Source organism: Camelus dromedarius, chromosome 1, assembly GCF_036321535.1.
Source record: "Camelus dromedarius isolate mCamDro1 chromosome 1, mCamDro1.pat, whole genome shotgun sequence".
Classification (NCBI taxonomy): Eukaryota; Metazoa; Chordata; class Mammalia; order Artiodactyla; family Camelidae; genus Camelus; species Camelus dromedarius.
Window position 1 is genome coordinate 19,906,869 of NC_087436.1, and position 24,444 is coordinate 19,931,312.

General features: G+C 41.9%; 1 protein-coding gene across 3 annotated transcripts in view; it reads left to right on the forward strand.

Moving 5' to 3' along the window:
• Positions 1-24,444, forward strand: part of ZNF827 (zinc finger protein 827) — a 170,234-nt gene that overhangs the window by 55,331 nt on the left and 90,459 nt on the right. For all 3 annotated transcript variants that reach the window (XM_031465236.2, XM_010982657.3, XM_031465263.2), the window contains exon 5: positions 11,197-11,430. In XM_031465236.2, coding sequence (XP_031321096.2) covers positions 11,197-11,430 — 234 coding nt within the window. The remainder of the gene's footprint in view (positions 1-11,196; positions 11,431-24,444) is intronic.

Here is a 24,444-nt window from a genome sequence, read left to right on the forward strand (position 1 = left end):
CTAGGCCTTTCGGGCATTATTTAGTGCAAACAGAGTAGTCACAGTAAGTCCAGTTACAGTGCATTTTCAAGTACATCGTCTTGCTGCAAGCGTGTAGATGCGGAAACCAAGACTGGAAATAAATACTGTAGGAAGGGCACCACCGGAATCCAGATGTTTCTTTCCTCACTGTGCTGGAGACAGTTTACCTCAATCTGGAATCACCCTCAGGATAATTTTTTGTCTTGATAAACTCTTGGGAAAATTGGTCAAAGTCTGTCTTTCTGCAAAACTGAATCCGGGTCATTTTCTTCCTTCCCCCAGAAGTACATCTCCTTCCACTTACTACTCTGTTGCTCTCGCTGTTGCTTCTAGTCTTGCTATCCTGAACCTCGTTACTGATCAAATGGGTTTACAGTGAGCCGGGCACTGTGCCAGCAACTTGATGGAATTTCTCATTTACCCCCCTGCCCTCAATAGCACTATTAATATCACACCTATTTTACAGATGAGGAAGCTGAAGTTAAAACATTTCGGCTACAAGGCATGGAGCAAAGATTTGACTCTGCCTAACTGGGAAGCTTGGCTCCTGATCACTGAATTAGCTCTTACCTAATTTTTTTTTTCCCTCAGTTGAGCAAAGAAACTTACCTCCGTCTGCTTCACTGTTTATTTTCCTTGGCTTCAAACCATGGCATCATTTAAAAATACATACTAATTCAGTCACTCATCTGGTTCAATTTTTTGTGTCTTCAGAATACACCCACAGTCCATCCCTTCGAAGGGCATCTTTTCCTGGCTGTGACCTCACACGGCTCCCTCCAGCTCCCTGCCTGCCACCTTTCCCACCCCAGGACCATCCCCCACCGCCCAGGTCTTCAAGGCGTTAATGGGCTCTTCCAATACCTCCTGCGTCAGGCTGTGCCCCTGCCTGGCTCCTTTCTGCTGAGTAACAGTGTCCCCACTCCTCTCAAGAAAAATGCCGACAGCATTCACCAGCTCATAGACACACCCCCTCATTTCCATTCACCTGCCTTCACTCTTGTTCCAGGAGTCTGGCCCTTTGAACCATGGAGTTCTGTATATCTTTCTCCTATTAGATAAAATGAGGGAGGGGGAGAGGATTTTCTACTAAAAAGAATTAATAATGTTATTAAAATAACTATTTTAATGCACTCTAACCCCCAGTGTTTCTGTATCTTTGTAGAGAATTTGTAGCAACGTTGGGCTCCCGTTGCTGTGATAGCCACCCCCTTACCCCCCAGCTTCAGTGATACTTAGAATCTTAATATCCAGGTGGATGCTTGTGTTATTGCTTGTGTATTAGTCTTGCCTCTTCAGCTATGTTTCAGGTGGCTGTGAGGGGAGGAGATAATGTTTCCTTTACAATGTCTTTATCTTTGTGTCACCCACAATGCATTCATGGCAGATGATAAGAAGGATATTCCATCCATCATATTCTGGAAGTCAGATTTTCAGAGGTTAAAAAAGACTTGCAAGCAACTTGCAGAACAACATACACAGCGTGACCCTTTTATGTTAAAAATCCGTATAACATAAAAAAAAAAAAAGATTTGCAAATTCACAACCAGCTCCATAGTGCTATAAAGAGGATGGAGAGGGAGGTGGTCCATGGAAAGAAGTCAGGCTGTTGTTCAAAGGGAACCTCAAAGGGTGGGAGCATCTTAGTGTTTTCTCGCATCCCGTGTTCCAGGACCTCATCCTGTAGGGCCTAGTCTAGGAGCCAGAGTCCATCATACCGTTAGTTAAGTAAAAAACTGTTCCATAATTGAGCTGCTCAAAATAGTAGCCATTTTCTTAGCTTACGAGTTTGGGGATTGGTGGTTTGGGCATGGCGGACCAGGGTTTTCCTTCTGGTCTCTTCTGACTCCTCCAGCTGCAGCCCCTTGCAGGGTCGGCCAGGGGTTGACTGATCTAGGATGGCCCCAACAGGAATGACTTCTCTCTGTTCCCCAGGGTCTCCCACCCTTCAGTGGGCTATCCTAGGCTCGCCCACATGGCTCCTGGACCGGGTTCCAAAGGAGAGAGCCGAAGTGCTCAAAACCTTCTGGAGGCTGGGCTCAGAACCAGCCCCATATCACTTCCACCACCTTCTGTTGACCAAAGCCATCCACAAGTCCAGCCCAGCTTCAGAGTGTGGGAGAATTTACTCCACCTCTTGGGGAGGAGCTGCAGAGTCACTTGGCCAAGGGGATGGGTTTTCAGGGAGAGGAATCACAGTGGCCGTTTTGCTCCCACCGCCCAGAGTTCTTCAGATTCTCTGGGTATCCCACAAAGACAAAAATCATTAAAATACCGATGTGGGAACCAGAATGTCTGCACAGTAATTTAAAATGACAAGTGTAACAATCAAGAGGAGATGTCATCTGGGGCAGATGGTCACCGACGTCCCTGAAAAGTGTTGGAGATGTACTATCCAGTCTTTAGGTTTTCTCTTTTCTAGTCTCAAGTCACCTCGCTGCTCCGCTGTTCGTACATGCAAATCACTTCCCGGCTGTTTGTACAGTTCATCCCTTGGATGTGTTAATAGCGTGAATTTAAAGTGCAGTTTTCTTCCGCATTTACTCAGGGGCTTGATGGGTTTTCCAGGACTGGCCCTTCCTGCTTTTGACAAGGGAGATATCCTGCCTGTTAAGTGGATTACTGCAAATAGGTGCCCTTGTGGCTTTTAGTAGTTTCGTTTACAGAGAAAAGCCTTATTTATTTTAAAGTTTTGTAGCTCTGCTTATTGTTATTATTACCCTTGACCCTGCTCCGGAGCTGTTTTGTTTTCCCTTTGTCACTATGTCTATATTCGTAATAGCTGTCGCAGGGGACCTGTGCTGTCCTGGTCTGAGGACGAAGATCCCGCAGCATGACCAAGGATTAGCCCAGGTGGGGATGAGAAATCCAGTGAACTATAATGAGTAATATCTGCTGGTTAAAACTTCACTAACACTCATTATAAAACTACTTGAGGCCAATTAAGAAGTGTACTTTATGAGAAACCAAGATTTGAAAGTATTTGGCTATTGTCTTAAACCTTCTATTTGAATATAAAGTGCTCTACTGTTAATTCATTAAATCTTGGCTTTCCATATGATTTCAGAAGACAGTTTATTTTCTTCTCACCCAAAGTGCATCACGTTGCCAAAAAAAAATCCCAGGTCCCCAGACAGATCATGTATACTTACATACACTCACGGCGGGGCTAGGGTAGTTAATAACTGCACTGATTTGCAATTAGTGAGAGTTGAGCTCTGATACTGGTTCCATCATTAATAAGCTGTGTGATTTTGGGGTCATATCAGTCTCTGAGGTGCTGTTTTCTTATGGTAAAATAAAGGAGTGGAAAACACTTGTAGTTTTCAATTTGTTTGTTTTTAAACATCAAACCCATTTTTTTCAAGTCAGATCTTAAGTGCAGACTCATAGATAACACAAGGAATATTTTATATATTTTAAAAATATTTTTTATATTTTATTTAATATTTTTATATTTTAGAATTTTATGTACTTTTTTTTAATCTTTAACCAAACTAATTTTATTTTATTTTATTTTATTTTTTTAACATTTTTTATTGATTTATAATCATTTTACAATGTTGTGTCAAATTCCAGTGTTCAGCACAATTTTTCAGTCATTCATGGACATATACACACTCATTGTCATATTTTTTTCTCTGTGAGTTATCATAACATTTTGTGTATATTTCCCTGTGCTATACAGTGTAATCTTGTTTATCTATTCTACATTTTGAAATCCCAGTCTATCCCTTCCCACCCTCCACCCCCCTGGTAACCACAAGTCTGTATTCTCTGTCTGTGAGTCTATTTCTGTCCTTTATTTACGCTTTGTTTTTGTTTGTTTGTTTGTTTTTGTTTTTTAGATTCCACATATGAGCGATCTCATATGGTATTTTTCTTTCTCTTTCTGGCTTACTTCACTTAGAATGACATTCTCCAGGAGCATCCATGTTGCTGCAAATGGCATTATGTTGTCGGTTTTTATGGCTGAGTAGTATTCCATTGTATAAATATACCACCTCTTCTTTATCCAGTCACCTGTTGATGGACATTTAGGCTGTTTCCATGTTTTGGCTATTGTAAATAGTGCTGCTATGAACATTGGGGTGCAGGTGTCATCCTGAAGTAGATTTCCTTCTGGATACAAGCCCAGGAGTGGGATTCCTGGGTCATATGGTAAGTCTATTCCTAGTCTTTTGAGGAATCTCCACACTGTTTTCCATAGTGGCTGCACCAAACTGCATTCCCACCAGCAGTGTAGGAGGGTTCCCTTTCCTCCACAGCCTCTCGAGCATTTGTCATTTGTGGATTTTTGAATGATGGCCATTCTGACTGGTGTGAGGTGATACCTCCTTGTAGTTTTGATTTGCATTTCTCTGATAATTAGTGATATTGAGCATTTTTTCATGTGCTTTTTGATCATTTGTATGTCTTCCTTGGAGAATTGCTTGATTAGGTCTTCTGCCCATTTTTGGATTGGGTTGTTTATTTTTTTCTTATTGAGTCGTATGAGCTGCTTATATATTCTGGAGATCAAGCCTTTGTCGGTTTCACTTGCAAAAATTTTCTCCCATTCCGTAGGTTTTCTTCTTGTTTCATTTCTGGTTTCCTTTGCTGTGCTGTGAGTCTATTTCTGTCCTGTATTTACGCTTTGTTTTTGTTTGTTTGTTTGTTTTTGTTTATTTTTTATTTTTATTTTTTTAACATTTTTTATTGATTTATAATCATTTTACAATGTTGTGTCAAATTCCAGTGTTCAGCACAATTTTTCAGTCACTCATGGACATATACACACTCATTGTCACATTTTTATTTTATGTACTTTTTATATAACTTTATCTTTTAGATTCACATTTATTATATTTATTTATTTTAAAAGTCCAGCAATTAGAAAAAAAGTTGCTAAGTGATAAGCCCAAAACACAGAATTACTGTGATGATAGGATGAGGTCTTACAGCAGTTTAGACATCTAGTATATTTCTAAATTTGTTTTGCTGATTGCAGTGTCAAGAAATGCCATTTACACAGGGACGCTGTGGCAAATGAGATAATATTTTTAACACTTCATCTTGTAATCTCAGGAGCTCTTTAATTGAATTTATTCAGCTGCTTGAGCGAAGAGGACGCTAATAAAAAGCTTCAAAGTTGACAACGTTTAGCAAGTGCCCTTATTCTCTAGTATAATAAAGGGCAGACAGGAAGCGTCCTGGACTTTCGATATGTACTAAAGCCATCTATAATTCTTTGTTAACAACTTGGTTATTACTCAGTTAATCGTTATTTGGAAATTTATTTAATCTCTAGTTTCCGATTGTTCATCTACCAAATGGGGATAGTGGTAGTACTACTTCGAAGGGTTGTTGAGCGGATCAGATCAACTAATCCAAGGAAACAGCATACTACCCAGCCCACATTAAGTGCTCTATAAATGACAGAGCCAACGATATCTATATTATAGCTGCATATTTCTGTCTATCTCCTCTAGTCATGATCAGAAGCTTCACCAAAGCAGATGCATTTGAACTGCCCTGGCATTTAATTTAAGACAGTGGGTCTCACCAGAGGTGTGCTCAGGAGACAGTTGGCAATGTCTAGAGAAATTTTTGTTCCCACAACTGGGAAGAGCTATTGGCTCTCATGGGTCAAGGCCAGGGAATCTGCTAAACACCCAGCTGTTTGCAGGACAGTTCCTCAGAGCACATTATCCAGCCCAGAGTGTCAGTGGTGCTGAGGTCGAGAAAGCCTGATTTAAAGCCTGCTTACGGACCCTAGTGCTCTACCATAATAATACAGTTTTACATGCCCGAGCCTGAATTTTTGGAAAGATCAGTGCATAGGCAGCTGCTTCCTTATTAGTGACATTTTACTAGAGTGCTACCATTCCTACGAGAGCAGGAGGAATGGCATTACAAGTGTTACGAGAAACTGAATTAATTTGCTAACCCAAGTTAACATATCAGTGGTCTCCAGGGAGTTGACATTTTATAAATAATGGAACTGAGAGTATACGTTTTAAAATTAAATTTTAAATTAGCTTCACTAATCTTAAAAGCTTTTATTTGAAACTGACATTTGTTGGAACCCCCTGAAGCTTATCCCAGGGTTCCCTGGAACACTGTTTGAAAACCACTGAGCTGCAGCCCCTTCCATGTCAAAGAATCTCTGGCTCTGCTTTAGGGGCAGGGAGTAAATAAATACAATTCTCAGTGGCCCGGGTTTTTCATGTAGCAGTTCAGCATTCAGAAAATTGCCAGACTGTAGCATGAAAGAGAGCCTTGTCTATTTTAAACTCAAGGAAAGTGTCCTTTTCCTTCACCAGAGGGAACGGACAAAGCAGAGCAGAAGCAGTCATGTTGCTGTCTGTTCTTCCTCTTCCACCCTTCACAAAATTCTTCCCTACCAGAAAACGCCCCTTTCCTTCAGGTTACAGCCCACCTTTCCCTTTCTCATTAACATTGCTTCCTTCATGCCCTTATCACTTCTGTCCAGAGCCCGCAGTGCAATTGCCTGGGTTAGCATCCTTCTTAGAGGCGCTTGGACTGTCTAGGAGGGAAAGGAGAGAGCGTGGGTGCATCGTCAGCCAGAAGCCCTGCAGTCTAGTGTCTCTGTGTTTCGGAGGGGTTAGTCTCAGCCTCTGGGGACCTTCGCTCCCTCACCTATGAAGTGAAGATAATAACAGTGGCCATCTCCTGTAGCTGAGGGAAGGCTCAATTCCTGTGTGACTATTCGAATGCCAGTTGTATGCATGACTAAGGCATACAATGATCTTTAAGGATGTGACGCACTATGGTCCTCGGGGAGGAGGATGGGAGGGGGGCTTAGGCAGGATCTCCATGTGGACTGATGACCCCTTGCCAGAAAGAGGGGTTCCTTTCACAGTGTATTAATGCTGGCCTGTCGGAATCAGAAACTTGGGATCATTTTACCCCAGTGGCTTTCCATTCCTTTCTCATGTTAGCCTTTACCTTGAATCCTTTCTAAATCCTCAAAAAGCTGATTTGTTTCCTTTCAAAGGCAGCCCGGCTCCACTGAGTGCATGAACTTGCAGACATACGTAATTTTTAATCAGAGTGGCTCAGGTCACACAATGTTTGAACAGTGAGAGAAAGGACCTCTTGGTGAGTGGGGTTTCCTCACTGCATTACTGGAAGCTTGAAGACATAAACAGAAGTCAAGGCAGGTGCTGTGAAAGTCCTTTATGACTTGAGTACCATGCGAGCACAGATCTTTCTGTTAGGAGTAAGAGTGAAGTAAAAAACTAAGCAATGAGTCATGAATTATTGCTTTTCTTTTAGCAATTTCCCCAAAGGGAAAAGAATACATCTTTAGTTCCACCTTTCTCTGTAGAAAGATAATGGTTTTTTTAAAGTAAGATAGTAAAAAATGATGGTAATTATTCAGTCATATTAATTAAAAAATATAGGGCTTTATGTACTATTCTCAGTGTAAATATTTCTGGTAATTGAAAGAAAGCAGGGTAGTGTTCATATTTCTATTTTGACATCATCTATTTAGACTCCAGGGTTTGGGAAACTAAAATTTGGACCAATGAGTGTTTCCCACACATTTTTTGGATATGTCATTAGCTATATGTACATGTCCCCCAGCACATGACTAGTTTTATGCCATTCTTGGCATTGTCAGTATGAAAACCAGGTGTGCAGTACCTTGCGAATTTATAAAATTATAAAACAGCAACACGCAGCTTGCCTATTGTTTTTCGTTGTTGTTGTTATGGTAGAGTTGATTTACAATATTATTTAAGTTTCAGGTGTACAACATAGTGATTCACAATTTTTAAAGGTCGTATTGTATTTATAGTTATTATAAAATATTGGTTTTATTCCCTGTGCTGTGCAATGTACCATCCTGGTAGCTTATTTATTGTATGCATAGTCATTTGTACCTCTTAATCCCCTACCCCACCCTGCCCCTCCCCTCTTCTGTCTCCCTGCTGGTAACCACCAGTTTGTTTTCTGTATCTGTGCATCTGTTTCTCTTTTTTTTTGTTATATTCCCTAGTTTGTTTTATTTTCTTTAGATTCCACATAAAAGTAATATTATACAGTGTTTAAGTGACTTATTGAAGTTCTGTTAAATCTGGGTCGTACTAACAATCCTAAATATCTTTTTTTTTCCCCTTAAGACTTAGGTAGCATGTATTCTGACTGATGCCCCGAAGCTACTTATGTCTCTGGAGAGCACTGGCTTAATGGTTGCCCTCTCTAACGGTTGGGATTTGCTTTTGGGGCCTCAATAGTTCCTTATCTCTTTCTCAGCCTCACCTTTGAATTTTTTAAAGCTCCAAAAATAAAAGATACAGCTTTGAAGCATTTTGAAAAATACATAACCATTCGCTTTATATTGTTCCTTCCCGAAGACTCAAAGTTACAGACTTAATAGAGAGCACGTCATTTAATTACTGTGTTGTGACTAACTTAGGATGCTTCTGGAAAGGGTTTTATAAAGGATTCTGGAAGAAAGGCTTAGGGCAAGAGAAGCTTTAGGCAGTGGCAGAAAAAAGAAAAAGAAAAAAGAACTCAGGAAGTGGTTGAAAGAGGAGAAATGTGCTAAGTAAACAGAGCTCTTGTAGGAGCCACCTTCTGTAGAGGTTGGAAATACATGCTTAATGATTCTTCTAGAAACTGTCTTTGTTCCCTCTGGCTCAAATTCCAATGGCGCTGTGTCCAAAGGGTTAGATTTTCAGCACTTTCCCTGAGATTTTTCTGGGTTCCCTCTTTGGTGATGCCAGAGCCTAAGTGACCATTCAGAAACACCTTAGTCAGCACTGAGGTATGGTAGCAAAGCTTTTAACTTTATCTGGAAGGTCGTATCCCCAGCGGAATGATCAGATCTGGGGAAAGCACTTCCGATCGCCTTTGGTGGAATATTTTGGGATTCGTAGTTTCTGTCCACCGCAGGTAGTAACAGAGTGCCAACAGATGTCACTGATTTTCGGCCAACGTGTTTTGTTCATTCAGCCAGTGTATGTTGAGCACCTACTATGTGCCAGGCCCTGTTCTAGGAACTTGAGTTACATCAGTGTTAGAATAAAGATCATTGCCTTCATGAAGCCTCCCCTGGAGTTGAAGGAACAGACCATAAATGGTTAATATAATAAATAAGAAAGTTAGATAGTATGGATTAGTCTGGACTGCTGTAACAAAACACCACAGACTTGGCTTAAACAACAGAAATTGATTTCTCACAGTTCTGGAGGCTGGAGGTCCAAGATCAACGTGCTGTCAGATTTGGTTTCTCCTGAGATTTGGATTCTCCTTGACTCGAAGGTGGCCGCCTCTTGCTGTGTCCTCATGGGGTCTTCCCTCTGTGCGAGCACATCCCTCGTGTCTCTGTGGTTATCAGGACACCAGTCATACTGGATTGTGGCCGCACCCTAATGGCTATATTTAACTTAAGTACCTCCCTGTCTCCCAGTACAATCACAGTAAGGATTAAGGCTTCAAAATGTATTTGGGAGGTGGGGCAGACACAGTTCAATCTGTAGCAGGATGTTATCCAGTGATAAATATTTTGGGGAAGAAAAGGAAAACTAGAGTCAGGTAAGAGAGATTGGGTATACTGTGGGGTGGGAGTTGCAGTTTTCATCAGGATGGTCAGGCTCTTCATTGGGAAGGTGGTATTTTAGCAAAGACTTGAAGGTCAAGTTAGATTGAAGTGCGGTTGTAACACAGGGACCAGAGACAGAGGAGTGGTGTGGAGGCAGGTAAGGGACATAAAATGGGCAGCCCATGGACTTGGTTCTAGTCCTAACTCTTCATCCTTCTGGCAGTAAAACTTCCAAGGGTCACTTTAGCCCTCCAGGTTCCCGTTTCCAGCTGTGCTGGTCTTTGCGAACTTGTGACTCCGTAGCGTCTATTCTCAGAGGGCCATGAGGTAGAAAGAAAGAGCTTTGTGCCTGTATGTTGGCCGGGAGCAAGCAGTGGATAAGGGGTGATGGGTGTTTACTTTGGAAATTTATTTTCATTCTTTTTGTTGTTGTTGTTAAGGAGGAGTGGGCTTAAGGCTCATTCTAGTAAGCATTTCTAAGAACCCTGTACTAGGATGGGAACGTCTTTCTCAAAATGCAAACACACCTAATATAAGCAACCTAAGTTCCTACTCCACGGCCCTTCAAGGGGCGCAAGATGCCTGTGAACATGACAGAGGGTAGAAGAGGTTGCTTATCTTCTTATCTTATTTTCTGGGGAAAGACCGAGAAGCAGTATGTAGCTCAGTGGGTGAAGGCCTGATACAGTGTAGCCAAACCACGGGATCCATCCAGTAATAGGCCAGTTAGCTCTGCCCTGACCACACGCTCCACAGCAGCCAACCATGCTAAAAATGGAAAAAGGACACTGATGGAAAAACTGTTGAAATCTGAATAAAACCTGGGCCTTAGATCACAGTGAAGTGAATTTCTTCCTTCGGACAAATGCACCATGGTTACGCACTGTGGTTACGTAAGATGCTGACGTTGGGAACACTGGGTGAAGGGCTGTATGGGAACTCTCTGAATCAGCTTTGCAACTGCTCTGCAAATCTAAAATTATTCCAAAGTAGAAATATTTCTTTTAAAAATGCCCATTGTGGACTCAGAGATGACTCGGGCTACAGACATGGAGCAGAAGAAACAATGCCAAGTGCACGCCCCACTGTTTGTGGGACGGTGGCATCAGCTTAGAGGGCAAAGCGGGACATTGCTTCTCTGAGCTTTTCTCTTCGGCAAATTCTCCATCCTCACCTCACCACCTCACACTAGGTTTTTTGCTTTGGTGGCTGCCTCCGACTCATGCTTATAGTTGATATTTTATGGTAGAATAAGTCTGGAAGCATTATTCTGTAATAGGATTAGATAGGGAGAGTGCCGATAGGTCAGAGGGGCAGCCGCATATACAGGAAAGAAGACACTGAGGGAGACTGAAGAGATGTCCGAACACTTTGTAGAGGCAGCACTTTTTAAAGTAGGTTCAAAAGATTCAGAAGCCCACAGTCTTCCGCATCCTACGCTCAGGGAGCGTCTGGTATTTTTGTGCCCAGGGCTGAGCCTGTTTTGAGCAGGTCGTGGTCCCTCTTGTGTTAGCATGATGTGACTGCGTGTTCCATACTTCCTTCAGGTGGGAGCAGCTAAGAGCGGGAGTGGCCTTCCATTGACATGTATGTGTATAATCCCTTTCTTCTTTTGACAGCTGCAAATCAGAAGGAACCCATGAATCTTAATTTTAAAGTGAAAGAGGAGCCCAAAGAGGAGGAGGCCCTAGGTGCCACCTTGCCTCGGTCCAGCTATGTGTTCAGCCCGGAGTCAGATGTGCCGGCCCCAAGCATCTCTGAGGACGCACTTAAGCCCCAGGAAGCGAAGGGCAATGTTCTAAGGCGGGATATGTCAGTCAAAGCAGCATCTGAACTTCTCATGAAACTATCAGGTACTCGATCTATCCTAAAATATTCACATTCTGGTACCTTCACTTGCAAGCCAACTGGGCTGCTTCCCGCATAGTTTATTAATTAGCCGAACGGCAGCAATATCACATTATAATGGTGAATTCAGGAATGGTTGGGTTCCTCGGCTTACATTCCTGTGTTGTGTGTCTGAATTTGTTTGCGCATGTTAGCCATGTACCTGTCTTATTAAATACACCCCCTATTCCTGAAGATGACTGCAAACTGTTGGAAAACACTGCTGCGTTCTAAGATGATGTGGGTCATCATTTTAAATGGGTTCTAATGACATTCAAAGCACTTATGTTAATTGATCAAAATATCTGTTCTTTCATAGCCGAGGACCTTGCATTTTGTGGTGTTTTTATACTATATGCTTTAAGAACCATTAAAGATATTTTTCTGAACTTAATAAGCCATCGAGATAGCACTTGAAGTGATTACCAGTAGAGTAGCAATGAGATTTTATAAATAGAAAATTTCATAATGAAATATTATAATAATTAATCTCAATTCTTAAGATAGATGAATAATTTTTATTAGTATCAAAATGTAATTTCAGCCTATCAAATGCTGGCAAAATGGGTTATAATTTGAAATCCATGCATTTTGGATTTTTTCCACTCAGTCTCCTATCTGCCCCATCCCCTTCAGAACAGGTAAAACTTCAGTGTATTTTAAATTTAGAGGTCTGACTTTGAAAAGGTGGAAAGAAAAGCTGTATCAATAATACTACTTATCATGTCACATCCCATCTGTAGTTCTCTGCTGCTAAAAGATAATTTTTGGAAACTATATTCAAAATGCTACTATGAAGCAAAAGCTGTTTTCAGTTTGTAACTTGCTGTGTTTGGAGGATAAAAGCAAGAAATATTTTAGGGAGACTTGGTCCCTCTGTAATTTCACCAGAAAGCCTGTGTTTCTGGTTGACCAGTAGATTGGAAAGTTTGAAATTAATTATTTAATTAGAGTTGTTATGTCAGAACGGTTGAAATTCCTGTATTTGCCAGTTGGTGGGGTTAAGAATTCTTTCCTTTGATGTTAATTTAAAAACACACTGGAACTGCAGGGGAACATGGTTTGTTACAAACGAAGCATAATAACAATTATCATATCCGTATTGTAGCCCCATTTTTCTGACCTTCGCATCCATTGTGCCATTTCTCCTATGGAAATGGGAGATCTAGCAAGGTTGTGCTAATTGCTAAAAGCTGAAAGTTTACAAAAGTGATTTCCAAACCAACATATTTTCATATTTGAACCCTCCCTCCTGAGTCAGAAGGTCTTGGTAACGTTCAGGAATCTGTCTGGTGTTTTAATAGTCAATTCCGAGAGGTCACGCGGCAGCTCTGAGTCTTCTCCTATTAACACTGACTCTCACATTATGACTTTCACTCCCTTCCAACAGTGACTCCTATCTTCTTCTGATGGTAAGATTCCAGTGTGTCATGTTTCTATTTCAGAGTTTGCTGTGTGGAGTGTATTGTGAGCAGAGGAGGCTGGATAATGTGGAGCAATGAGGTTTCAGGGAAGATGTTCTCTGAGGAGAGCGTTTTATCTCAGTCCTTTTGGATGATGCGATTTGGGACAATGAAGTCTGAAATCATTTCCTGGGTCGTAATGAGATCCCTGAAGTGCAAGACGGCTAGGCAGCCGTGCACATTTAATGACATTTGTGGTCAGCAGTGGCTCTTCTGAATGTTTATGCTGAGTGTGAGTACGGGTGCTGTGGGGTTCAGGAGTAGTCAAATGGATGACATGGTCCGATTTCCAAAGGACATCTGCCCTGCTTCATGGTGTGGAAGTGAAAACTTGTTTGAAAACTAAGAAAACTACTGTTTGGCCCTGAAAAAATTTCCCAGCATTCTGTGTGCAAGAGACTTAGGTCAAGGAAGTAGGCATCACTGTCCCCACCTTACAGACGCTTGTGGTTTAGGTCAGAAGCAGTCCAGGGCGATGGAATCCATTCAGTAAGTGCTTTGCTCTGAAAACTTCATGCTTCTCCAGTCTAGCAGACTGTGGTCAGTAAACTGCGAAGACGTTTCCAAGTTAGTCCTAAAAATAGGAGTGTGACTTCAAAAACAAATATCTTTTCATTCCTAAGCCTCAAGGTAAAGAGGACTCATCCTTTACTAGGTTCAAAGTGGACAGGAGAGTTTCTAATCACAGGGAGATCAGGGCTCTTGGAAGAGGGAAGATGTTAGGAAAAAATTTCCTGTGCTCTCTCTCTTCACATTGTAATTTTAGCAGTTTTAATGATCATGCCCTGAAAGCCATCTGCATAAAGGACCTATCAGTGTCTTCAGGCCCCTTTTCCCATGATATTTCCTGTCCCTTTATGGAAAAAGAGTAATAATTCATTTCCCAAAGCATCTGTGCAGGTGGTCAGGGATGCTCCAGGCTCACCTCACCTGGTACCCCAAAGCCTTGCTGCAGGCACTCCTGTGAGTGGGACTCCCTAGTGCTTCCAGCCTCGCTAATTTTCATTTACAGCCTTCTGTCCTGCTGAGGAAAATTGGTTGGTTGGAAAGAGCTGGGTGAGAAAAGTACGTCTCATCTATTATCATACTTTTTCCCCCCTTCTTTCAGTTTTGACCCAAGGAATAGCTAAGATGTGGAATAAAAGGAGTTTTCTTCTCTGTTACTTATTTCTCTGAGATTAGATGTCAGAATCTGTAGGTCAGGCCCTTTCAGTCTTTTCATTTGAATTAATAAGAGGAAGCTAGTCAACAATCTCAACTGCTTCATTTCCGGTTTTAAATTCATTTATGTTAACTCCTTCAGATGGATGTTGGGCACATGTCCAGGTTAAATATCATGTGCAAATTTTCTGCGTGGAGAAACCTCTGTAGGCATATTGTTTTCCAAATTGACATTTGTATTTTATGAGAAAAACACAGAGACGTTAGCGGCCAGGCTAGAATTTTTCATTAACTGTGTGTTTGGGAAAATCTGAGTTTTCTGCCTTCCTGGTGGCTCAAGTCTGATTTCCAGTCGTTAACTGGGGAGTCAAGTGCCTGACAGCTGGGCCAAGGAAATTGATTACCATAAAGAAAGCAACCTACTCTAAGGAAACCACTGGGTGTCTGGGACTACCTGTTGTTATGTGACACAAGGCAGCCAAGATAATCAGACGTTTCTGCTCAGCGTAGAGTTGCCAAAGATAACTTCCAGGAGTCTTGATTCAAGGAGGCCAAAATCCTGAAGTCCAATACAGGGGCTATATAACTTAGACAGACTAAGAGAATCAAGTCACTCTTAACCTCTGGTTTTGCAACGCTTAGTGACTTGGAAAACTTAAGGAGCAAATGTGTTATCAGAGATGTGACGTAGTGCTCTAAATGACACAGAGTTTTATCTGCTCTGTCTCTGTTGTGCTTTAAGAGAAGTAGCTATGTTGTAAATCCACTAAAAAGAAAAAGAAAAAAAAAAAGAGAAGTAACTAGACTTAACAAGACAAAGAAATGCCCCTTTCTCTCCCTTTGAGCATGCGTGTATAAAATCTTGTGTATGGTTGCACCAAGAAGTAGCTGATCAGAATGCCATTTAAAGATATGAGTTCCACAAAAATAAGTAGCTGGAAAGCTGGAGTTACTCAAAAACGTTAATGAAAAATTAAACATTGGAGTTGATCTAACATGGTCAATAAAACTTTACATTAGATCTTCATTTGAAATGCATCTATTGGTTTTCTTATTTCTGTGCTCAAAGAAGGGAACCACATGGATTTACATTCATTCTTGATTTGTATTCACTTGTCCCTGCCTGGTCTTAGAGAGGAATATGCATTACAGTTGCTGCTTGTAGAGGAATCGAGCAGGACTTCGATCTGAAATACACAGGGATGGGAGTCACCTATGGAAGATCGGGTTTTGGCTCAGAGATACTTAGAAGCAGGTACACTTGTAAGATGAAGTTTTTAAGGCGAGTTCCATCTCTGAGGTGAACTGGAGCAGAGAGGAAAGGTACCCAGAGGGTGACTTTGTTGACAATTAGAGCTCTGGTTGTGAGTAACAAGTCCTCTTCAGCCAGTTGAGGCAGGAAAAAGGAATCGAATAGAAGGTGCAGGTTTGGGGTTTACTTACGGGATGAGCCCAAGGGCAGGGATGCAAGAGGGTGTCCAGCCTCCACTGAAGCCAGGGACGGGGGGACTTGGGGGACCCTGGCTCATCTTGCTTCTCTGGGCATCCACATGGACTTTTCCTGGTACCCAACCCACAGGGTGGAAAATGGCAATTGCCAACTGCTTCTGAGTGTACTTCTTGTTCCAAAGAGCAGCTGAACAGAAGTTTCTTAATCCCAATCCCAAATTCTAGCCAATCGCCTCAGCTCCGATCAGGGTCCCCCGGTGGAAACTTCTACTGTATCGAGGGGCGAGGGCATGATGGGCAGACATGCCAGGAGGAGACGGGTCCCCAGAAAGGTACCTTGGGTGGGCAAGTGTGAGGGTGCTGTGAGACCAGAAAGATAAGCAATATGTATGAACCCCAAAAGTTTGAGGAGCAGATAATGGTAATTACTGTTACTTAAATATTGAAGGTAAATGTGTTGTGACCTTTCCTTTCGGGTGGAGTCTTGGAGAAAACTGCCCAGCCAGCACCCACTCTGGATGTGCTAAGGCGATGCTTCTCAAAGTGTGGTCCTCAGACCACGGGAAGTGATAGAAATGCCAATTAGTGAGGCCTCCTGCGGACCCAGCTGAAACTCTGAGGTTTTTCTCTTTTTACAAGCGCTGGAAGAGATTCTGAAAGCTAGGTTTTGAGAAGCACGGTGCCGAGGAAATGGTTCATTGGAGAAGTAAGTTTTGTCCATCTGAAAAGAGTGCATTAGGTTGAAGCTGACAGAGAAGAAAGCTATCTTAAATGCACATTTTACTTTTTAAAAAGAATCATCTCTCCCCAGTGAAGATTCTTTTTTTTTTTTTTTAAGCAAAGTATACTTGATTTACAATGTAGTGTTAGTTTCTGGTGTACAGCATAGTGATTCAGTTATACATATACATATACATATATATATGTATATATATATATATATATATATATATATATATATATATTCTTTTTCACTATAGACTATTACAAGATATTGAATATAGTTCCCTGTGCTATTAACAAAAGATAGTTGTTTATCTATTTTATGTATCTCAGTCCTGAACTCCTAATTTATCTCTCCGCCTGCCCCTGCCTCTGATTCTTTTTAATTTATTATGAAATAACGGTAACTGGGAACCTTTTTCTGAAGGGAACATGTGCCTAATAAATCAAGCTAGTCTTGGTTGTAAGCCTCAGATAATAATACTTTTTTCAATGTTCTTTGCTGTTAAATGTGATGATTATTCCTGGGTGGTGTGTGCGTTCTTTTAGGAGGAAAAAGCTCCCCACCCCCACCGCCAACAAATCAAATATCACATCGGAGGCTCTTTTATTCCAGAGAACTCTTTGAGATAAACGAGAGATTTTAGCTAAATAACTTCTCAGGGCAAAACCAAGTCAGTCATCTATTTGGTATTTCTCCCTTGGAAAATTGTAGTCTAGCAAACTGCATAAGCTGTGACTTCAGTCTGACTTCAGTCATAATCTGCAAGGATGGAAAATCAGGCTTTTCGTCTTACATTAATGTTATTTCACATTCCCCTCCCTCACTTCCTAGTTATTTAATTGAATGGTGGGCAGAACCTGGGAGGCCTGGTGTTACCTAGTTCTGTGGTTCTACTTGCTTCCATCCGGTTCAAAGTTGGAGCTCGCTCCTAGGGTGAGCAGGTGGCCATGTTAGCAAAGCTATAAAAGAGTTCGAGAGTAATTTAGAAGTATCAGTTAAAAAAAAGTGTTTTATTTATTTTATTGATGTTGTCTATTTATCACATTGTCAGATGCATGGTACTGAGGAATTTGAAAGCATAAAAATGTCAAATGGCAGTCTGAAATTGAAAAATGCTCTTTTTCACTTGTTCTGTTTTCAAGGGAACTTGCTTTCTTTTTTAATTTTAAAAAAGTTCCCCCTAATGGAGGCACTGGATTGAACCCAGGACCTTGTGCTTGCCAAGCACGAGCCCTACCACTGAGCTGTATTCCCTACCTCCAACTGAGGGAACTTCTAAATTGCTTTTTTTAAACATCTTTATTGAGATATAATTCATATACTATAAAATCTGCCCATTTAAAGTGTGCAATTCCATGGATTTTAGTATATTCACAGAGTTGTGCAAACACCATTACATCTAATCACAGAACATTTTCATCACCCCCCAAAAAGCTCTGTACCCATTAGCAGTTACTCCTTACCACCCCCGACCCTCAGTACCCTCCCAGCCCCTAATCTGTCTGTCTCAATACATTATTTTCCTATTCTAGACATTCCATATGAGTGTAATTATGTAGTGGCTTCTTTCTCTTAGCATAATGTTTTCAAGGCTCACCTATGTTGTAATATGCATCAATGCTTTATTCCTTTTTAGGGCTGAATAATATTCCATTGGATATTATTGGGCTGGATATACCAATTAATATAACACTAGTTTTACACATGGCATAAAGCAGATATATCACATTTTGTTTGTCCATTCATCCATCGTTGAACATTTGGATTGCTGTCGAACTTTTGCTGATAAAAAATTCCTGTGCAAGTTTTTGGGTAGACATATGTTTTGTTTCTCTTGAGTATAAACCTGCAAGTGGAATTACCATGTCAAATGATAACTCTATGTTTAACATTCTGAGAAACTGCCAAGCTGTTTCCCAAAGCAGCTGCACCATCTTATATCCCCTACAGCAAAGGCTGAAAGTTCCAGTTTTTCCACATCCTTGCCAAAAGTTGTTATTGTCTCTCTTTTTTATTATAGCCATCATGCTGGGCGTGAACTAGTATCTCATTGTGGTTTTGATTTGCATTTCTCTGATGACTAATGATGTTCAGCGTATTTTCATGTGCTTGTTGGCCATTTGTGTATCTTCTCTGGAGAAATGTCTATGCGAGTCCTCCCGCTTTTTAATTCTCTTTTTACTCGTGAGTTGTAAAAGCTCCTTATATATTGGGGATGTAAGTCTCTGTCAGATCTGTGATTTGCAATTCCTTCCTCGGTGATGGTCCCTTCACTTTCTTGACAGTATTATTTGAAGCACCAAAGGTTTTAGTTTTGATATAAACCAACTTACCTCTTTTCTTTTGTTGCTTGTTGCTTGGATAATTAGGGAATTATCAGATTTCCGTAATTCCAGAAATTAGGTGAAAAAATGCAGACTTCTTTAGTATTAACATGAAAGCCTGTCTTTACCTGTATTAGCACTGTATTCAATTTTCAGATGCAAAGCCTATGAAACCTAGTCTATTGAATAAATACTTCCATGGTGGAGTTGACCTCTCTGATTTCTGTGTTTGCTAAAGCATTCCGTACTTCAGCTGATGCCAAAGAATATTGATATGTCAGCTTTTTAGATGACTTATAATGAATGTGACGACAGTAGGTTTACAACTGATGAGGAGATCACGTTCCTCTTTACCATATATATGCTAAACAGCTCTCAGGATATACCTGTGTGTACAAATATGTATGCGTATATAGACATACACATAGACAGAAAATCCATACCTGGGGAAGTTAAATCTTAAATAAGGAATTAGCCTCTTTTTTTTTTAGCACTTGAAACCCAGTGAGAATTGGATCTGTTTGGCTGTCTTATACAAACAGGGAATCGATCATTTTAATAAGATAAAAATGTGACCTGTTTGTATACCCAGAGAATTCTTTTCTTGAAGGTGTAGGTCTTGTTAAGCTCAGAGGATGTACTCAGTGTTATTTAGCCGATCATTTAGTCAGGACAGAGCGGGGACTTGCTGGGTGCAGCTCTGGAAGGGCCGTTCTCTTCCCAGCTAGAAGCAGGGCTTTGCTTCTCACAGAAGCTCCTCCGTAACTGGTGCCACCCTTGCTCTTTGACCAATACGTGCCCTTCTGTTTATTTTGAAATTCCACACTCAGCTTCCAGATCCCTGAGCCCGAACACCCGAGTGGCTCTGCTGCTCCCGCGCCTCGTGTGGGGGCTCCTTGACTCACACCCCAGGCCAGCGCCTCAGTGCCTCCTCCCCTCAGAGCTCTCGCCCCTCGGCCACCCTTTCGCTGTCTTGACCCGGCTTCCTCCACCTCCCACACTGAGGCCGGGACTCAGACCGGCCGGCCTCAAAAGGCTCTTGTTTATGATCATCTCTGCTGCATCGCTCATATGTTAAGGAAAATTTGTATTGGCCTGCATTCCCAGAAACCAGGCAAGAACTCAGAAAGGAATTTCATGTGCTCCACCTTCGTTACAGATTCCTCTTCTGTTTGGCTGGACTGGGGAAAGAAGGGGGTTTGACTATGGTAGTGGGTAGGGGAGGGCTGTAAGCAGGGGTGCAGGGTGGGGTTGGGCGTGGCGGAGGGGTACCAGATCCTTTACAATACTCAGCGAAAGAATTAAGAATGACCTCTAAGAAATGCATTCACAGTTGGTGTAGCTGCCCTTCTGTTTTCCTGTGTTGTCTTCTGTTTTCTGGTATAAATTACAGAACAAAAAAATCTACCAACATTTTCTTTTTTAAAACTTTTATTTATTTATTTATTTGTTTGTTTGTTTGTTTAAATTGAAGTATAGTTGATGTACAATGTTGTGTTACTTTCTGGTGAACAGCACAGCAATTCCATTATACATATATATGTATATATTCTTTTTCATATTAGGTTATTACAGACATTATCCACAACACAAATGGTAGCACAGAGAGGCCATCACTAACTACTATTTGATGATGGTAACTCTGAGAAGAAGCTTTCTTTTCATTTTTTTTTTTATTTTAATTTAAAATTTTGTGAGGGGGGAGTAATTAGGTTGGTTGGTTGGTTTATTTATTTATTTATTTGTTTATTTATTTATTTATTTATTTATTTATTTAAAATGGAGGTGCTGAGGATGGAACCCAGGACCCTGTGCATGCTAAGCACATGCTCCACCACTGAGCTAGACCTTCCCCCCTCAGAAGCTTTGTTTTCTGGGGGAGCCAATTGCAGTGTGGATGCAGATATTTGAGTAACCAATGAAACATTTCTGTTCCATGTTTCACTCAAGAGGACCAGTTTCCCTGCCGGCTAGAAGCTGTGTACCTTCTCACTGCATTAGACTCTCTTACCTCGCTCTAGCTTGTTATGGTCCCTCCCGTCAGACTTTCTGGCCATACGGTGGTCTTGTGAGGGAGAGCACACTGTCATGCTCCTCAAGGAGAGATCTAAAGCATTCTCATCGCACGGTGGCTTTTCTTCCCATCACCCTATTAACCTTTCACCTTGAACTTATTCATGTCAAAGAAGGGGAACATTTGCATCTGTAATTAAACCCCATGGCTTCTGTGCCCATCTGGGTACTGGCTGATAACACAGATCTGGAGAAGGGAGTCCTCTCTCTGCTGTGGAGTGGCCACGTCCCACTGAGCAGGGGCTCCCTGGGTGGTGGTACCCGAGCCAATCAGCCACATTAAGCATCGGAAGATACACTGGTTGAGGGGGGAGCAATGGGGCCAGTTTCCGTTGAGCAGGGAAGTGTCCATGTTAGCCCAAGAGTGGAAAGCTTTTCTGAAGAGAGACTATTTCTCCCTTAAGACTTCTGTTGCTCTTGTAGGAAGGCAAAGGATTGAAAAGTGGTATTTTCTCATCATCAAACTGTGAGGACCTGCCTGTGACATCCTTGGTCTTCCTTCCTAATAAGTCTTCTATTTACTCCACGCATGTGTGTATCCCCCCTGCCCCCATATTTAGGCCATCCTGAGTTTGTGTTGATTTACTTCCTATTTTCTAAATACGGGCTGGCAGCTGGATTCGAGCACATTTCCTGGTTTCCCGTGGCTCGCTGTCTGCTTGTATTCCTTACTTCCACCTCTGGAGAAGCGGGGGAACCATGATAGAATAGACACGTGACCCACTGCATTTTCTCGTACGTCCAAAATCAAGGGGTGGGACTCACTGTTTCAAGAACAAATCATGAACTTGTTTCCTTTACTTCCTGCTACTGCCAACCTTAGCTCCGTAAACCCACCTAAACATACACGCACATTCCCCTGCTGTCACTGCCAGAGGGTCTTTCTACTGTTTTGGAGTCAGAGCATCCAAGGGGGCAAGCTTTCTGTGGTCCACACACACGTTACCAAAGTTATCCCAATGGCCCTTTGGTGGAGAGGGCGAGAGACCTTTAGCAGAACTGAGGGACTAACGGTGAAATGGCAGTGATTTGCGGGATGTATCTGGAGAGCAGAATCGTTGTCCCTCACTGTGCATTTAAATAGGGGTAGGAGGAGGATGGGGTAGAGCTCAGTGTAGAACACCTGCTTAGCATGCACGATGTCCAGGTTCAATTCCTAGTACCTCCACTGAAAAAAAGAAAAGAAAAAAAGTTGCAAAGAAAAATCAGTACCATTTATAATCTCTCCAGAGCAAGTGAAATATTTATGTATGCACTTAATAAAACATGTATGGGATTTTAAAAAAATAAAATAAATAAATGGGTAGGAATCTTCACTTGGAGTTCATTAGTGCTTATGTAGCCAATGTATTGGATAATATGTAGATAATTTTTTTCCTGCACTTTTTTTTTTTAAGCTGTGGAATGCAGAAGAAAACTGGGGACTCTGGATAATTTAATCAAGACCAAAGGTTTTCTCCTTTCCATTGCTTGTGCTGAAACCTTTTGTACCCTGTGTATTCCACTCTAATACTGTTTAAGGTATTTTCTCTGTCGTTCATATGAGAAAACTCTTCTGATGTGACTCTTTCTCATCTTTCTTAGAAACAACGGGGCTGAATCCTCACCCTGTGTGTAGCAGGGAGGGCCGAAGTATTAGGACCTGCTTCTCAGTTAGGGGCTCCCCTCTCCCTGTCCGCCTGCCCCCGCTTGCTATGCTGTTGCTCTTTACCACCTGGGCTAGAGAGGACACAGGAACAGGGAGAGGAAGGGCCATTCAAATGAGTCACTTACCCTACTTGGAAGTTGCTTTTATTTTAAAAACATTTAGAAAAGAAGGTTGAAATACAGCCAAAGTGCATCGTGAGGCGATCTGTGCATTCCGTGTCTCCAAGGAGTGTGGGGAATTAAGAGCCCAGAGGGAACATCTCCCACCATCAGATGCTCCTGTTCCCTCTCCAAGGGTTCCCGCAGCTCTGGTACCAGGGACGTTGCCCCATCGAGCACAGAGGCTCGTGTATCATTGGCTGTTAGGGCTTTGATTTTTGGCAAAAGTTTGTACAGCTTTCTTGGGGGTTAAATGAACCCTGTGCTTTTAGCTTTTTCTCTACTTCTCATCATCGCTTTCCATTGCTTCTTTGCAGTGCTCTTTTTGTTTCTTTCCTTTTACTTATTCATTCAACACTATTTACTGAGCTCCTGTTACTTTCCAAGCCCCGTTTGGGGCATCGGGGGTGCCGAGGTGAACTAGATGGCACCCTCTCCTGCCTGAGCCTACGTTCTCTTCCCACCCTGTCTGCCACTGCCCGTATGCACCCTTGGTGGCCCCTGGGTCCTCGTCTCTCTCTTTATGTGCTGTTCTGCTCTCTGCTCCACCCCACCAGTCCTCCCCTGCCTGCTAGAGACATTGACCGATGCCAGAGAAGCAGCCAGGGCTCCTCAGCAGAGATCTCCTTGGGACACGATTCAGTAATATTTAGCACCACCTAAGAAAAGCATTTTAAACTAGTCTGCATATACTCAAGCCCTTTTACCATCTGTTAGTGGAAAATATTTAAAAGTTTGGTAAAACTCTGAGTTATTGAAATAAGACTTTGTTGGCTCCATCCTCTCCCAGGGCTCCTTCTGCTCATCTTCCTCCTCGTGGAGCATCCAGCAGAGGCCAACCTGTCGCCAGACAGAGATGGACCTTGCTTTTTGGTCATTTTTTTATGTCAGCAGGGATTCTACTAAATCTCTCAGGAGTTCTGTTTAAAACCTACCTGCATACTCCCCCCACTCCCCACCCTTCCTGCACACAGGTTCATAGAAGGATACAGACAGGCCTATTAATCACAGCAGATGAAGTGGACAGGACATAGATTTATTAAATGGCAAAGGATAATGATGTTAAATAGCTTTAAGTTTAGATCAGATACTTTAATTGACCCTTTTCCTTTTTTTCCTCCTTTTTTGAACGTGAGACAAGAAAAGTATATTCCGCACATGAGATGAAAAATAGGTTAATTTTTAAAAAATGAGATCATTTGGAGTGTTACCAAATGGCAGACATGCAGTTTAAATGCACCGCTTTAGCTAATTTCTAGTGAAATCATGAAATGAAAAGAAAACAAGACGGCTGGGAGAGGTTTTACACTAATGCCGGGACACTCAGAGTTCAGTAGATAATGCCTGGCCCCTCCGCATCATCTGCTGGTTGGAGAAGCTGATCTCCCAGAGCCCCCAGTGGCTGAGGATTTTAATTCTTGTTATTTGGACGAAAGTGAAATCAAATGCAGCATTTGTGATGTGGGATGGATGTCTTCTGACTTGTGATCAAATTCCAGTGACCACTCCGAGGGACCTTCCTTTACGTCAGGGCCCCCCCCCCCCGCCCGCCGTGTGGTTTAACACTGGACAGTGTCATACCCTGAATTGAGTTCAAAACTTGTGCTGCAGCTCGGGGCCCAGTTTTGCAGCCGGTCTGAAAACGCACTAGCAAATGTCCAGCTATGTCAGCTCAGGCAAGGACCTCCTGCGTTCGTTGCTTGCTGAGGTAGGGGATGCAAAGACTCACTGAAAAATGAATAGAAGAATGAACTGCAGGTGCTTTGCTCTGATGGAAAATGATCTGTTTCTTGGACGCTGGAAAGGGAACTTCCAGGTCTCACTAAGCCTTTATTAGCTTTAAAGTTTGAGTTCCGTTTTTTTAGGGAATACTGGTTCTTTGCAGACTTAGAATTAATAAAATGGAACACTTGGTGTTCCTTATTGTTTCTGATTTGACCCCCTGCTTACGTCTGTCCGCTTAAGTGTGATTTCTAG